At 45.0% G+C, this 15,716-nt stretch overlaps 1 protein-coding gene and 1 pseudogene across 2 annotated transcripts in view; one reads left to right on the top strand and one right to left on the bottom strand.

The window, feature by feature from the left end:
- IGF2BP3 (insulin like growth factor 2 mRNA binding protein 3) overlaps window positions 1-15,485 on the bottom strand; it is a 40,629-nt gene extending 25,144 nt beyond the window's left edge. The window contains exons 1-4 of the mRNA XM_081102529.1: window positions 15,359-15,485; window positions 15,200-15,263; window positions 5,175-5,456; window positions 296-430 (exon numbers count right to left, since the gene is read on the bottom strand). Of these exons, the coding sequence (XP_080958655.1) occupies window positions 296-430; window positions 5,175-5,386 (347 nt within the window). The 5' untranslated portion in view covers window positions 5,387-5,456; window positions 15,200-15,263; window positions 15,359-15,485. The remainder of the gene's footprint in view (window positions 1-295; window positions 431-5,174; window positions 5,457-15,199; window positions 15,264-15,358) is intronic.
- Window positions 2,084-2,655, top strand: LOC308527170 (WASH complex subunit 3-like; annotated as a pseudogene). Its single transcript has one exon. The product of its transcript is annotated as a WASH complex subunit 3-like (transcript).
- Window positions 15,486-15,716: the final 231 nt, after the last annotated feature.

Consider the following 15,716-nt stretch of genomic DNA (forward strand, 5'->3'; position numbering starts at 1 on the left):
AGGACTTGGGCCCTGCGGGGGGTAAATCCAGGGGTGCTCCTGGACCCCAGGTGGGCTTATGTCCTCCAGCCACCTTCTACAGCTGGACTGTCCTCACTAATGCCACTCACCCCACAGCCAAACACCAAGGAAAATATGTTAAGGACTTAGGCTTTACACCAAATCAACATGCCAAGCCCCGGGCCTCCTGGGGCAGCAGCTCCCGGGGTTTGGTGGCAATCCCCAAAAACCGTGTCAATTCAAGGCAAAACAGCACGGACATCAACCTTTCCATGGGTTCACCCTCATTACTCACAATTTTATGTCTTGGGCCTCCTTATGCATAATCTCCAGAATAGACTTACAAGCCGCAGAGGTGCCTTCCGGGGTGGAGAGGATAGTAATGGACTTCTCAGCAGCGCCTGCGTTCTCTTTACGATGGACATCGATCCTTAGGGTGGGTGAAAGGAGGGGAAAGCGAGGCTGTGAGGCACGCATTCACAGAGCTTTACAATGACCCACACCCACGTCAGGGCTCTGGGCAAGAGAGGAGTCACTTCCCTCAAGAGCATAAGCTCCCGATACACTGTCAACGGGATGCCCCAGAGATGGATTTTTGTTCCAGGAACACTCCCCTCTCTCCTCACTCTGACCCAGCAGGGACCTGGTTTCATTCTGCCCAAGCTGCAACTGCTTCCGGCTCCCTTTTCGATGGCACAGAACAAGCGTCTCCCATCGGAGAGCCTCGGTCCAGACAAGGGTTTTCTCCTCTGCTCTGAACCACACAGGACCTGGACCTGGAGGGCGGGAGCTGGAGGCCCACAAACCAGATGGAACTCTTACTCCATGGTTTGCTCTCGCTGTCCATCGGATGAGCACATTTCACTCGCCCATTTCCTTTTGCAAAGCTCACCCTGTATTTTGCCTCCTTCATAGAGGAAAGTCCACAACAAAACCTGAAGAGAACGCAATTCAACTTCAAAGAAAAGCAAATGGCCAATTAATGCAATGTGTCAAACCTCACCAGTAAGTATATACACACCAGTTAAAATAAGGTGTATTTTCTTCCAGACCTGCAATTATTTTGAGAGATAAAATTAAGTATTGGCAAGAGGACGGGGACTCTGGGCACACCCACACTTTTGGTGAGAATGTAGAACACCATTGCAGGACCTATCAAAGCTAAAAAGCTTATCAACTTTGACTCAAGAATTCTACTTCTTGTAACATCTCCAGAGGCCGTCCCCCAGGTGTGTCGAGAGAGTGTTTTCACCGTCAGCACTGCTGTGGTGAAAGGGAAACTCTTTGCTGTGGAAACTGTCCAGCACACTGCAGGGCTCAGCAGCATCCCTGGCTCAACCCACCAGATGCCTTAGCTCATCCCTCATCCAGTTGTGCTGACCAACAATGTCTCCAGACACTGCACGTGTCCACGGGGCTGAGCGGGTCACCCTGGGTGAAAACCACCAGCACAGAAACGTTCACTGCAGCATGATTTGTAGGAGAAAGAACATTGGGATTAACTTTAAAAGCTCACCAGGAAGAGATGATTAAATAGGAGTATATCCGACCTAGGGGGGTGGGTAGGGGCTGGGAGGAGGAGGATGGAGGGGGGGAAGATGGGAGATATCTGTAATACTATCAACAATAAAAAATATAATTAAAAAAAAAAAAGAAAAACTTCAGCATCAGGTAAATTAAATAAACAAATAAGTAATGAATGTATATCAGTATCAGAGAGACGTTTAAAAACATGTGGTATAATTACAAATACCAACATTATGAGAGTCCTTGACCTTCTGTGAAAAAATACAATTCATACCATAGGATTTCTCCTTTAAAGCTACACTTGTTAGTAGATACCAGGAACAAATCCTATAAAGATACAACCCCAACTTAACAATGGCTACCATAGGGGGTGACATGAAGGGTCACCCTTTTTCCCCCCCTCATTTGCATACGTGTTCATTTTGAATTAAATACAAAAATAAGAAGGGCCCGGGAGGCGGGGACTGGGGAGACATTCTAACACTATTGCGGGGTTGGATGGACCACAGCGGGGAGGGTTTGTGGGTGATGCCTGGGTCCCCCGCCCGCCAAGGAGATGGATGAGGACGGGCTTCCTCTCATGGGGTCAGGCATTGACCTGACCAAGGTGCCAGCTACTCAACAGGAAAGCACGGCGGCATTTCTAAACCAGTTTGTGGTGCACACTGTGCGGCTCCTCAACCGCTTCCCCACGGCCTGTGAGGAGGAGCTGGCAGACCTTGCTCTTCGTGTCCGGCAAATGGAAACAGCTCTCAATATTTTAGATGCGAAGTTGCCATCGATCCCAGGCCTAGGTGATGTCACAGTGGAAGTCTCCCCTGTAAGGTCCCTGGAGTCACAAATGGAACCCCTTCAGAGCCATCACAGCAGAACAGTTTACAAGAATCTGGACCACAGGAAAGTGAAGTAACAGCAGAAAATATCTTAACTGTAGCCAAGGATCCAAGATATGCCAGCTATCTCAAAACGGTTCCAGTGGGTGTCCCAGTGATGGCAATAAGAAACAAAATGATATCAGAAGGACTAGACCCAGATCTTCTCAAGAGGCCAGATGCTCCAGTGCCTGATGGCGAAGGTGAAAAAAACGCAGAAGACAGCTCAGATAGTGAATCCTCTTTTAGTGACTAAGATTAACTTTCATAATAATTACAGATAACACGTGTAGAAGTACTTTACATTCTATCAGAAAGAGTGTCTGAACTTGACCTCTTTTTCAAAACATCATCAAGTGGCCAGATATTCACCACCAAGCTTCTTCAGTGCTAAAATTGTAATAATAATAAAGCATTTATAACCTGGCCAAAAAAATAAATAAATAAATAAGTCTGCTGTTGTTGAAAAGATACAAGAAAATCAACCATCCAAAAAACGGGGTTCAGTGAAAATGAGACCTTCGTGAGTCCTTCTGGCCCCTCAGACACTGGAAGACAAAGAGCTGTGCAATTCCCCGTCGTGAGAACGGCCACTTCACCTTGCCAGTAAAATCGAGGTTTGGATTTCATTTTCCTAAATGTTGGCTGAAAACTGAAGACATATTTCAGAAGCAAAACCTATTGCTAAAAATAAGGGCAATGCAGAAATGAAACAAGTAAGAACTAACTCGAAATAACTAATTAAAACAGCACCTTAGACAGCAATCTCCTTCTCAGGCACCATTTTTCCAGCAGCTATTTCAGAAATCGCAGCCACCTCCAGCATTGCTTATCTTCTAGGAGGGAACACGGCAGACTCCCTCCTTCCAGAGCACTTCCACCCGCTCACTGTGCTTGGGATCACTAGACTCTGATCCTCAGAGAGAAGGGTAACCCTCTGAGGCCGTGCCAGAAGCAGAGGACCCGATAACGACTAGTTTCAATGGCAAGAATTAATTGAATCCTCTGGATGTAACAAAAATTGCTTCCCTTCCCTCTCCATCCGCCATCCTCCATCCGCCATCTTCCTGCCTTAAATAAAACAGCTCAGTTTAAAGAAGCTCTTTCCTCTGACAAGGAAATGAATAGCATTAAAAGGACCCCTTTCTAATCTGCCATGTGACGAGGAAGGAAAACCATTTCATAATGAGTTTCTGCAGGTAATGCTGAATCAAAGGAAGCAAGAAGCCCTTCCATTTTAAGATTAAAACCAGGCAAATTGAACATTAAAACTGATCTAGGCCCTGGCCGGTTTAGCTCAGTGGACAGAGCATCGACGCATGGACTGAAGGGTCCTGGGTTCAATTCCCGTCAAGGCTTAAACCTCGGTTGCAGGCTTGATCCCCATCCCTGGTTGGGGCAAGTGTGGGAGGCAACCAATTGATGTGTCTCTCTCACTCTCTCTAAAAAAATTCAATGTAACGTAGCCTCAGATTAGGATTTAAAAACAAACAAACAAAATACTGATCTAGGCTACGGTACCACTGTCTTCCCATCTCATACATGATGAGGTCAAGGCTATTGATTCTGCACAAAGGTACCCAACACCATACGCCTCCTGCTTCAAAGCAGGGACGGCAGGGTCAGCCATCACTCTGCAGGTGGAGTGGTCCCCCCGATCACAAACCCAGTTCTCTGTGGTTCTGCAGGAAGAAGCAGCAGTTAGCTCAGTGCAGGCACGGTGCCTACAATGAATACGGATGTCCTCTGAAGCCTGCTGGAGCCAACTCAGCACCGCAGCTGCACTTCCAGGAAAAGTCTCCTGAACTCCTTGGACCCCATGAAATGGAATCAATGTCCTTACTACATTTAAAAAAACAAAACAATCCGCAGCCATCTCGTACCTGGCCCCAGGCCATTCCCCGGGCGCTTGGCAAAGAGCGACTGACCCCAGCGAGGCCTGTGCAGCCGCTTCTCCCTCGCACACCTGGCTCTTCGGGAAACAGGGCAGCAGCACCCCAGGATGTGCCCGGAAGCACTGCCCAGAACCAGCGTGGGGACAGGCCCATCCCAGCTTCTCAGGGTCAAAATAGCCACATACAGTATCACAGGTTGGTCAATAAAGCAAAGCAACTAATACACGATGCAGGGGAGTCACATTTCACTCATCTGCCAAATACGAGAACCTTTCACATATCAGGCAACCCGCTCAGCACAGTGGAAAATCATCACACACAGCTCTGCTAGCTGCTCCTGAAAAGTTAGCTCCAGGGTTTGGCCAAGAATCACCAAGTCCCTTCAACTCTGCAAGTTCAAACTCCCAACCAAGATGCTGAAGAACGAGCCATCCCAGCTACAGGGCATACTCATGGGATAAATCTGAACCATAGGCTGGATGATTCTTTACTCAAGTAAAGCAAGACTGAAAAACTACCTCTATCCTGGACCCAGAAAATTACTTCCAAAAACAAAAAGGTAGGTATTGCCGGGGATTGGGGAGCAGAGAATAACCTAGAAGCTGCCCTTCTGTTTGCCAGGATCTTTCACATCGCAAGTGGATTAGGTATCATTTGCTTTCCATTAACATGTGAAAATTTGAGGTTCCCCTTTGAGACTGATATTTAGTCCCGTATTTGTATAAAATAAACACTAAGATATCAAAGTCGCAAGTTTTTGCCAGATTCCCAAGTACTGGAAGGGATCATGACCACGTTCACAAGACCGAGTACCATACAACACGCTGTTACTAAGATTCGGGGGAAACATTACCGCCCACCACACACTCGGAATACTCACTTAGATTGAGTCTGTTTGGTGATGTTCCGAATGGTGGCACCTTCTTTTCCTATAATGGCTCCAACGAACTGGGTGGGGACTAGCAGGCGCAGAGGCAGGTCACAGGGTTTCTGCTTGGACACCGATCCTGGAGAGCCCTGTCTCGATGAGCCCCTCTGCCCAAACCCGCGGCGGCCTCGGGGCTGCTGCGAAGCGTTCTGCTGGGAGGCCATCTCGTCCGGGATGTAGGCTACTTTCAACGTGAAGTTCTCCAGCTGGAATCCATTCAGTTTGTCTAACGCTCTGAAAGTTGACGAGGAGCAAGGGTGGGAAGAGAAATCGAACTTTATAATAAACCCTTCAGCAAAGCAATACCTATATCTCCTCCACTCAGGATCACTGGCTCAAAATCTTCTGAATAAAAAGCCACAGAACAGATAACCCAGAGCAACTTAACACCCTAACACCCACCCCACCACACACACACACACACACACACACACACACACACACACACACAACACGGGGGGAAAAATCTGACAAGTTTCCAAAGGGAACATATTTGTCATCTAATGAAAAATAGAAAAAATTTGTCAAAATTCACATACAACATTACATCAGTGTCAGGTGTACACATAAGGACTCGATAGTTGCCTATAATGTGAAATGATCACATCTGTCTGGCTAACATCTGTCATCGCACATAGTTACAGAATGTTTTTTTCTTGTGATGAGAATTTTAAGATCTCTCTCAGGAACTTTCAAATATGCAATACAGTTGTATTAACTCCAGTTAACAGGCTGTACATCACACCCCCATGATCTACTTGTTTTATAACTGGAAGAAGTACCTTTGCTCCCTCACCCATTTGCCCACTGCTTATCTCAGATATCCACCAATCTAATCTATGAACTTGTGTTTGTTTGGGTGTGTGTGTGACTGGCTTTTTTTAGACTCTACATGTGAGACCATATTGTGCTTATCTTTTTCTGTCTGACCTCTTCCTGACTTACCTCACTTATCATAACATCCTCAAGGCCCATCCACGTTACTGCATTGCCAGCATTTCATTCCTTTTCATGGCTGAATGCTATTCCGTTGTGTATATATACACACACCAGGCTTTCTTTATCACTCATCCATTGATGGACACTAAGTTGTTTCCATATCTCAGCTACTATAAATAATGCTGCAATTGAAACTCTTCATTAAGCCATTAACCCAAGAGGTCAGTAACAGCAGAGGAGCCAGGGAAAGGAGTGGGCAGATCTCGTCCAGGCTAGTCTTTCCAAGTCAGAAGGGAGGAGATGTTGGAAATATGCACCTCCCTCGCTTCTTCTTCTTATAAAATACAAACATTAGACAGCGTAAGCTAGACAGGACAGATCTCTCTCTCTCTCACAGGAGATGGGTAGGATTTGATACTCAGGATTATCACTCAACACATTCTCAGCACCTACCATGTGCCAGCCCCTACTATGTGTCATCCCTGAGCAAACAGCAGCCCTGACCTTCTGGAGTTCATGGTCTGGCCTGGGGCAGAGAGGCAGGGTGATGATGGGCCAAACGAAGCTATTTTCTACCTTATCTATCTGCCCATCCGTCCACTTCTCTACTGTGAGAGGAGCCTTACTGCATTGTTTTGTTGTGTGTTTTTTTTTTTCATTTTGAATGTTCCTATGGAAAAGTACCAAATCTTAAGAGTCCATCTCAATGAGTTTTCAGAAGGTCAGCCTGCAACCCAAATCCAGAGCAAGGACACACCAGCGCACCAAAGCCCACCAGTACCTCCCTAGACTTCGAATACCATAGACTGATTCTGTTTTAAAAGTCTAGGTAAATAAGTATATATTAGTACATATGTTATGTGCTCTCATGTCTGGCCTCTTTTATTTACCAGGCTTATAAACTTTACTCACGTTGTTGTTTTTTTACCTCACTTAAGTATTTTAAAAGTGGAGAACCCAATAAAAAACGGACAGAGACGATATCACCAAGACACCAAAAGCAACACAAACACACTTTTAATAATACACACTCCCAAGTACACAACAAAATTAAAAACAAACAAAGGTCCCACGCTTTCCTAAGGTTACTCAGATTCTGTCCCAATGGGCTTTGAGTTCAGCCCCGGAAGGCAAAGACAGACAGGCATGAAATGGTCTCTCCCTAGTTTGCTCAGTGGTCATTTCTGGTTCCCATATTGCTTTCCTTATGTGGAGATCTTTCTATTTTGACTTAGATGGAACAGGAGGGTGGCAAAGAGATGGCCCCACCAAGAGAAAGGGCACCAAAAGCACGGAGCCAGAACTCAGGCCTGGACAGCCAGACGGAGCGCGTGTCCTGGGGACCCAGCCTCGGGCCCTCTTCTCCCACGTCAACCCCCTTCCCTCACTGTCCCACAGAACCGAGGATGAATTCGTCACAATAGGTCCAAGTCATACAGAAACACAAAGAAAGGAGCAGGATATCTCTGCCACTAGCACCAACCCACCAAGACCCTTCCCAGAATCACTGCTGACCACCATAACTTCTGCAAACAGACCACTTCTCTCCCTGTTTATATCAAACGTATGTTCAGCATCTGACATAACTGGGATCATGATGTATGTAATTTGTGTTTTGCTTTTTTCCCAAATATACCTTGGGATGTTTCCATGTGATGTCTATGTCAGAGGGCATTCTTTCCATAAGCTTATACAGTGATAGGAGGCACATGGCACAAATTATTTTACCAACGTCCTGATAACAGAACCATAAGTTAACCTATTAATCCTTGCTTTCTCCCTCTCCCCTTTTTTCTTAAGGGAAATGTAAATTAAGAGCATTAATTTGGTTTTCTTATTGTTGTTCATCTGTCTCATTCGAGGATATTTTGCCATTGATTTTTGGAGAGAGGAGGGAAGGGAGGAGAAGGGACAGAGAGAAAGGAACATCTATGTGAGAGAAATACATCGACTGGTTGCCTCCCGCAGGCACCCGGACCAGGTCCAGGGATCCAGCCTGCAACCAATGTACGTGTCCTTGACCGGAATCAAACTTGGGACCCTTCAGTCCACAAGCCGACGCTCTATACACTAAGCCAAACCAGCGAGGGCTAGTTTGGTTATTTCTGAAAGAGGACAGCCGCTGAGAAACTGTACTGATATTTATGATGCATACTTGTTATAGGAAGTTGGAGCCTCAGAAGTCTCAGCCAATTAGATTTTCCTTCTAAACACTTTAAACCTTTTTCAAGGCCAGGAGAAGCTCATCACTGAGGTTCTTTCAGAAACCCACAGAAACATGGGCCCAGCGAGGGAGTCAACTGTACCTACAGGCACTCAGCAACGGGCTCAGCACACTCCTTTCCTACTGCAAACAGTATAGCTGACTTCAGAAGGAAGTTCTGAGCGTGGAATTCAGTCAGTAATGTTACAAAAAGTACCTATTTCTTTCTGGAGTGAGACAGGCGGACACTGACGTCACTCTCAGGGAGGTGAACCTCAGCTCCTCGGCGCCTGTGGTGTTCTGGGGCTCAGCCAGTCACGTGCTCCTAAGTGCCAGCTGTTCATCTGGGCATAAAACTGAAACGTCAAACTTCATGTGCTGCTTCTAGAAGGTTGTTGTTGTTTATTTCTTGTTTTCCTGGGGGGTTTTAGGGAGGAGGAAAGGTTTTCTCACGGGGAGGTCAGAAGGCACGGTGCTCCAGTACCCAGTATACTGTCTGGGCCCCAAAGGCCCCCAATGCATACATACTGGGTGTCCCCCGTGTGACTGCCCACCGGCAGTTTCCGACCCCTCAAACCACAGCACTCATCGGGGCAGAGCCGAAGAAGTACAGGAGTGACCTAACGCAAGCGAGGGCGTTCCGTGACCAAAGACTCCACGTTTCTCAGTAAGTGAAACACGGAACCCTTTCTGTGCACAGTCTGCTGCTCAGCTCTGTCCTTTGGTGGCGTGCTGAGCCCATGGGTAGAACATTACAGAACTTTCACAAACATACTGTCTATGTGGGAAATGGCTCACCTGTCCAAATTTCAAATGCTGGGCTAGGAACCAGAAGCATGGCGAAGATGAGACTTTTAATAACACTCTCGAGAGCGGGCGCCCATTGTACAGGAACACACATGGGGCAGGGAGCATAGCCAATATATTTAGTCCCACCTCCGGTCCCTCACTGGCTGCGGACTATTTTGGTCACCTGTTTCCTAATAGGTCGCCTACATCTTACTGTCTCCCATTGGGTTATTTAAAAAAAATGGGCTGGGGCCTTTTCTAGTTGCCTTCACCTCCTTGTCTAGGGAAATCTTCCTAGGACATGTGCTATCAGCCATGGGTACAGCTCTCATCCTCTCTCCCCACCCCCACACCCTGTTTGCTCTGGGGAAATTCAAGAGCTGCCTGGCCACATGCTGTTTCTTTTCTACGAAGATAAGTCAGAGGCATGCTTATTACATACATACGACACGTATGGTGAGAAGGTGACGCTGTTCACGAGATTTGTGGTGGTGATCATTTCACAATGTATACAAATATCAAATCATGTGGGACGCCTGATACTAAGATAACGTTATATGCATCTATTACACCTCAATTTAAATGAACAACTGTCATAATTATTAAAACATATGCATTCAGCTCAGCAGAATCAAGGGTGTTTTTCCAAGCGTGCTCCTCAGGACCCTGTTTCCCATCTTCCCCGGCTCTGCTCTGCCGCTAATCTGAGTCACTCGGGAGATCCTGAGTACTAGTAGTTTTGCTAGTCAGTAGCAATAACTATTGATAAGAAATTTATTAGGGCAGATCACAGTTTAGGGAGCTTTGAGAGAGAGCGGATATGTAGTTTAACTTAAGGATGAGGGAGGAAGGAGAGAGAAGAAATGAGACCAGAGAAGAATTTAAACTCATTGAAGGGCACACACACACACACACACACACACACACACACACACACCTTAGTAGTGAAAAGAGGCTGAACTAGAGACCAGAATTCTAGTCCAGCTAGAACAATAAGCAGCCATGTAACCTTGGAAAGGTCATGTTCTTATTCGGCGCTAGGTTCCTCACCTACAAAACGCAGCAATTCGATTTAGGATCGCTTTCAACTCAAAAATTCCATGTCTAGAATTTCTGTTTTCTTCTTCCCAGACCTTACTGCTGTATATAGCAAAGATTCTAACAAAATGAGGTTTAACCATTATTGAAAAGTCACACAATTCAGTTTTCTGCTTGTGCCAAGAATGTAAGGTCGAGGCATGCAATTCAATAATTACTGGAAGCCTGGTAACAGCACTGCAGGGCTGCAACTTAAGGAAATTATTACTGCCAAAGCCCGAAGATTTACCTCCGGAGGACTTTACAATTACACTGGTTCTACAAGCACACGCACATACACAAAAAGCAAAAACAACAAGAACCCTGCACACCACCTGTGTTACAGAGGACTGACACATCGACCGCGGTAGGGGCGAAACGCTATGTAGCGATTACCAACAGTATAAAAACAGTCAACGGAAATAACGACACGCTACAGAGGACCTTGGTAATTTTAGAAGTTATGACACGAGACAAAGTCTACAAAACTTGGTTATCTCTGAATGGCAAAATGGCAAGAAACTCCTTTGTCTTACTGCTCTGTTACTTCTTTTTCCAAAATAAAATCTTCTAGTTACATGATTTTTACAGTTTAAGGTGATTTTCCTCCTCTTAGCCATCAGCCAAGATGTTGAAAACACTTCTAACCATCACAGTGTACACCTGATGTGGGTCTTCAAACTGACACAGAAGGATCTTCGATGATAGCTTCACAATATAAACAAACTATACTCCGATTCGCTAACAAAAATAAACATCAGAAATAAGGGCCCAAAAGAAAAGAAAGTATAAAAATTAAATACCTGCAAATTCTGAAGGGTTATTTCCTTGTCACACATGACAGATCTCCCAGGGAGCGACGGCTACCTTGGACGATGTTACCTGAGCATCTCTGGGAGGAAATGGGTGTCTCGAGGCCCCAGCCTTTCTCCCTCCAGGAATAAGTGATACTAAATACATTCTCTGTTTTTAATGATTTATTTATTTTTATTCATTTTATTATTTTAATAATCCAAGACTTCAAGTTGAAACAAATAGGTATCTCCTAGTAATATAGTACTCTAAACCTTTGATTTTTTCTAACCACAAGGTGGCAGGAATTTCCATGTTAAATTCTGTCTTAGACACAGCCTTATTGAGGAATCAATCTTCTTAAAAGTGGCATTTTATAGAGGTTTAAGTAACAAAAAGAGGCAGCCACAAAAGCCTTTAAACTAGGTCCCTAACTCTGAGTATCAGCGGCCAGTCATTACCTGGAATGGAGTATAAATGAAGCATATCGAGCAAGAACAGAGTATCAGCAGCAGAAATGAAAAAGGCTGGAAAACACTTCATAGCTGCTAACTTTGGAGTTCTTGCGAGGTATTATGATAGGTGTTTTGGAAGCGCTGCATAGGTTCTCTCAACAGCCTCATGAGCTAAGAACTGTAATTATTTCCACTTTACAGGCAGGTGTGAACTAAGACAGATCAACTTGACCAGAGTGAGAGCCAAGAGTGGTGGCACAGAGGTCACCCCATGGACTCTGGAATGTGAACTCCAAGCCCCCACGCTCTGCCCACCCCCACACCAGCACATCCCAGCTACACAGACTCCCAAGTATCAGACGCAAGGAAAGAAAAGTCATCTGAGAACAGCGACTCCACCCGCGTGACCTGAGGAGGCGAGCTGTGATCGGGCTGATTCCTGATGTGTATTTTTGTTAGGGCAAGGGAAAGGCAAGGGAACCACACCACGCTGGTGTAGGCAGCAGGTGGCTGTGCGCAGCCCAGAGGACAGGCGTGCAGGGCTCAGTGGAGCAAGTCCTGGAGGGACCACCTTCCCAGCTCAAACCACCTGCAGCTGCTCTAAAAGCAGCCCAGAACCAGTGGGTTGGGCAAGAATTACTACTATTTCCTTGGTGCCCATGTGGTAGGCCATTTGATAAGCCTGTTTTTCTATAAATATGTGCCTAAATGAATGGCTACATTGGTTTCTTGTCAGCTCTCATTTTGTAGCTCAGAAAACTGAAGCTCAGAGAGGTCAGGGTTACAGTCAGAGGCCACACTTTCTTCACGGCATCCAAGGAGTAAAAGATCCGATGCCTCGCAAATAAAATCAATTCTCCTCACAGAATGAGAATGTACTCCCCATCTCTTTAAAAAAAACAAACAAACAAAAAAAACTTACTAGAAAATGTTCATAACACTGTATCACAAGACTGAGTTTTCCATTCTTTAAATCTATTAACTTCCTCTGAATTATTTTCTAATACTCTTTGCTCTTGGGAATTTTTGAGGGAGAGAAAACCCAATATTCTTATAAGGAAACTCAACGTGGGCAAGAATTAAAATCAGGTGATCCCTCTCCAAATACACTTTCACCAGTGGGAGGCCCATCCCTGAGGACAGGGTTCTGCCTTTAGTCACCGGCAACATTTGGTCAATACGTAGTTGCTATTCATTGAATGACTATTAGAAAAAGAGATGCAAAGAGCATTTCCCTCACTGAAATGCCCATTTATTTGTTTGGGGTATTTAATTACTGAAATGACAGATTCCTAACAGCCTTTTTCTTTCCCCTTGGGACCAACAGGGCAGGACAACCTCTAACAACACTTGTAAAAAACGTCTCCACGTGCAGTTTGCCATCAGGGTGGGATTACGTGCAGCAGCGATTCTGCCGTGGTTCCCAGCCACAGTCGGCCCCTCCTGTGCTTGTCTCAGTGCTTGGAATGCAGAGGCTGCTAAATGTCAGCCAGTTCCGACTCAAGTTCAAAACCAACAAACGTTCTCCCATGCGGCTGGTAGTATCGTCCAGTTAGCTGGCTATCCTCACCTAAGTTTTCAAACAGGACAACTAGGACAGGCCTCTGACAATCTCCAAATACCCTTGGGTTTAGCATGTCACCCCACAGTTTCCATCTAACAGAGTTGGCTGTAGCAAGCACTTATTGGAGATCTCTGGAAAGACAAACGGAGTCTGCGTTCTCACTGTCCTCACTCTGACCTCTGCCCCCGTCTACTTGGGTATAAAACGTGAAAATTTTCTGTTCTTCCCTTGTACACAATTTTGTTGAAGAATAAGGTTGGTAAACATCAGTTTTACAACTCACACCACAATTTCTAAGACGTCCAAAAACAGCATGTTAACTGTTAATTTTTTTTAAAAAGTGAGTGAAAGATACAAACAGAAGGAAAAGCAGAATATTTTTAAATCTCTTAAAGTCTCATTAAAAATGAATCTCAGAAGTCTCATTTTTTAGGGAAAAAAGTGAAATGAACATAAGTAGATACTGCTTTTCACACACAGGATCAGCTAAGCCTGGTACAGCCCTGTATTAGGGAGTCAGGAGAACGCACACTCACATGGACCGATGGGGATTTAAACTAGTTCAGAGTCTATGAAAGAGAACTTGCCAATATTTAAAAAAATTTTAATAAGTATCTTGATCTATTTCTAGGAATTAACCCACACCCATATTCACACACATGCAAAATGACGTGCAAAAAAGAGATTCTCTACCACAGCAATTTTCAAACCGGTGTGCAGCAAGAACTACTAAAACATGCGGTGCCTGACTATTTAGTCGGCAGCACTGCCCTCTTTTCCCTTAGATTGTCAAATAAAAAATGACAACAGCCAAGACGATAGCCATCTGGTGAGTCAAAACTTCACCTATTCTTTTGTCAGATCAGCAACAAATATAATCTATTTTTTGGTGTGCAGCAGAAATTTAGCAATTACTTTGTGTGCCATGAGCAGAAAAAGGTTGAAAATCGCTACACTCCAGCCTTTCTCATAACTGCAAGAGACTCGAAAATAAGCTAAACATTCAATTTGGGACTAAGTCATTCTATATTCATACAATGAAATTCTGTGCAACTTTAAAAAATAGGTTTCTATGTACAAAACACTCAAGTGCTATGGTATCATTTGTGTAAAAAGGAGAAAAATAGACACACGTTTGTCTTCCATATGGTTATCTTCAAGAAAGTGGGGGAACAAAAACTAGGGGGAGAGCTGCACCAGACACATCTTTGGACCTTTACGCTTTTGAACCATGTGAGCATTACTCACATATAAAAACTGAAGTCCCACTGTGTGATGCAAAGTTCCATCTCCTCGCCAGCCCTATCTTTCCTCTCCGGGCTCCTCCAGGGTTGGGCACTGCCTGTGGTCAGCTAGCTCGATCACCTTTCCCCTTCAGGGCTCAGGTCGGCCAGTGTGGTCTCTCCTTTCCCCTTTCCCATGCAGAGGGCAGACAGCTGTCCCTGCCTGCACCGTGTGTGGAGCGGTGAAGACTGCCATGGTCCCTGACACTCAGCTCTCTGCTGCTGGGCACCCTGCATGCCATTCCTGTTTGCAATATGAGCAGACAGGTCAAAAGCAGTATTTGTGGGATCCTCATTTTCTCTCTCCAGTGTTCAGTCAGTTCATTAGATCATTCCCAAGCCTACAGAAGTGTTTTTTCCTAAGGAAGATTCTTTTATCTGTAAAGTTTAGCCTCCCCATTGCATTGGAATACATTTTTTCCCCACCAATCTAAAATCAAATTACATTGGTTCAATGTCTGCACACTCCTAAATGGCAACAGAACCATTAGGAAAATCAGGGAGCAAGAAAACAACATTTAACACTGTTGTTTAACACATGACCTACTTACCAGCTTTGAATAAAACAGCAATAATGCATGTATCATTATCAATAAGGGGGAAATCTTAATGTAATTTGATGGTACCCAGGTCCACAGCTTTTTGCAAATAGGGTGCAGTTCAGCTTCATCCCATACCCATCTACCACTGATATACTGAAAAGGTAATAAAACTTTAACCAATGCAAATTCTTATCATACCGCTAAACATTAAAAGATTTGCAAGGTCAAACTTGGCAAAATAAAGTTTATTTCTGCTGTCCACTGGGCCAAAATATAAGTACTATACTTAACCTGCTTACTATCCACATAGATAAAAAGTGTCAGTCTGCTTACTGTCTGGCTTGGTCCTTACTGGAATAGGTTACGTTTACGACTGCAGTTTCCGAGTCAGTGTTCACTGGAGGGAGAAAAAAAGGAAGAGAAAGAAAAAAGTTAGTCTTCTTTTTACTTCCCCCCTTTTACAAATTTGAAAGCAATTGAGAAGACGTGTACCTTGCTCACAGCTTTCCACCACTCCATACTGGCCTAGTAAACTATCCAGCACCTATCAGGAGGGGGGGAGAAAATTACAGATTTTCAGTTTCCCAAGGTATTACGAGGGCAGAAATGTTTGAAAATCACAAAGAACTGTGATGAAAAAGAGCCCCCAAAATCAACTGGGTTCTGGACTATCACAGTGAGGGACAGGCACCATTGTGGGGTCCCCTCTCCTGCATCTCCCTGACTGTAGGCTCATTTCCTGGGGATAATGAAGCAGTGAGGCAGCTCAGCACTGCTCACAGCCACAGCCGCCCGGTCCAAGGCTGGAGCAGGAGGAAGCATCTATTTCCCATGCAGACAGCAACGCATC

Source organism: Myotis nattereri (assembly GCF_964212035.1).
Source record: "Myotis nattereri genome assembly, chromosome: 11".
Lineage (NCBI taxonomy): Eukaryota > Metazoa > Chordata > Mammalia > Chiroptera > Vespertilionidae > Myotis > Myotis nattereri.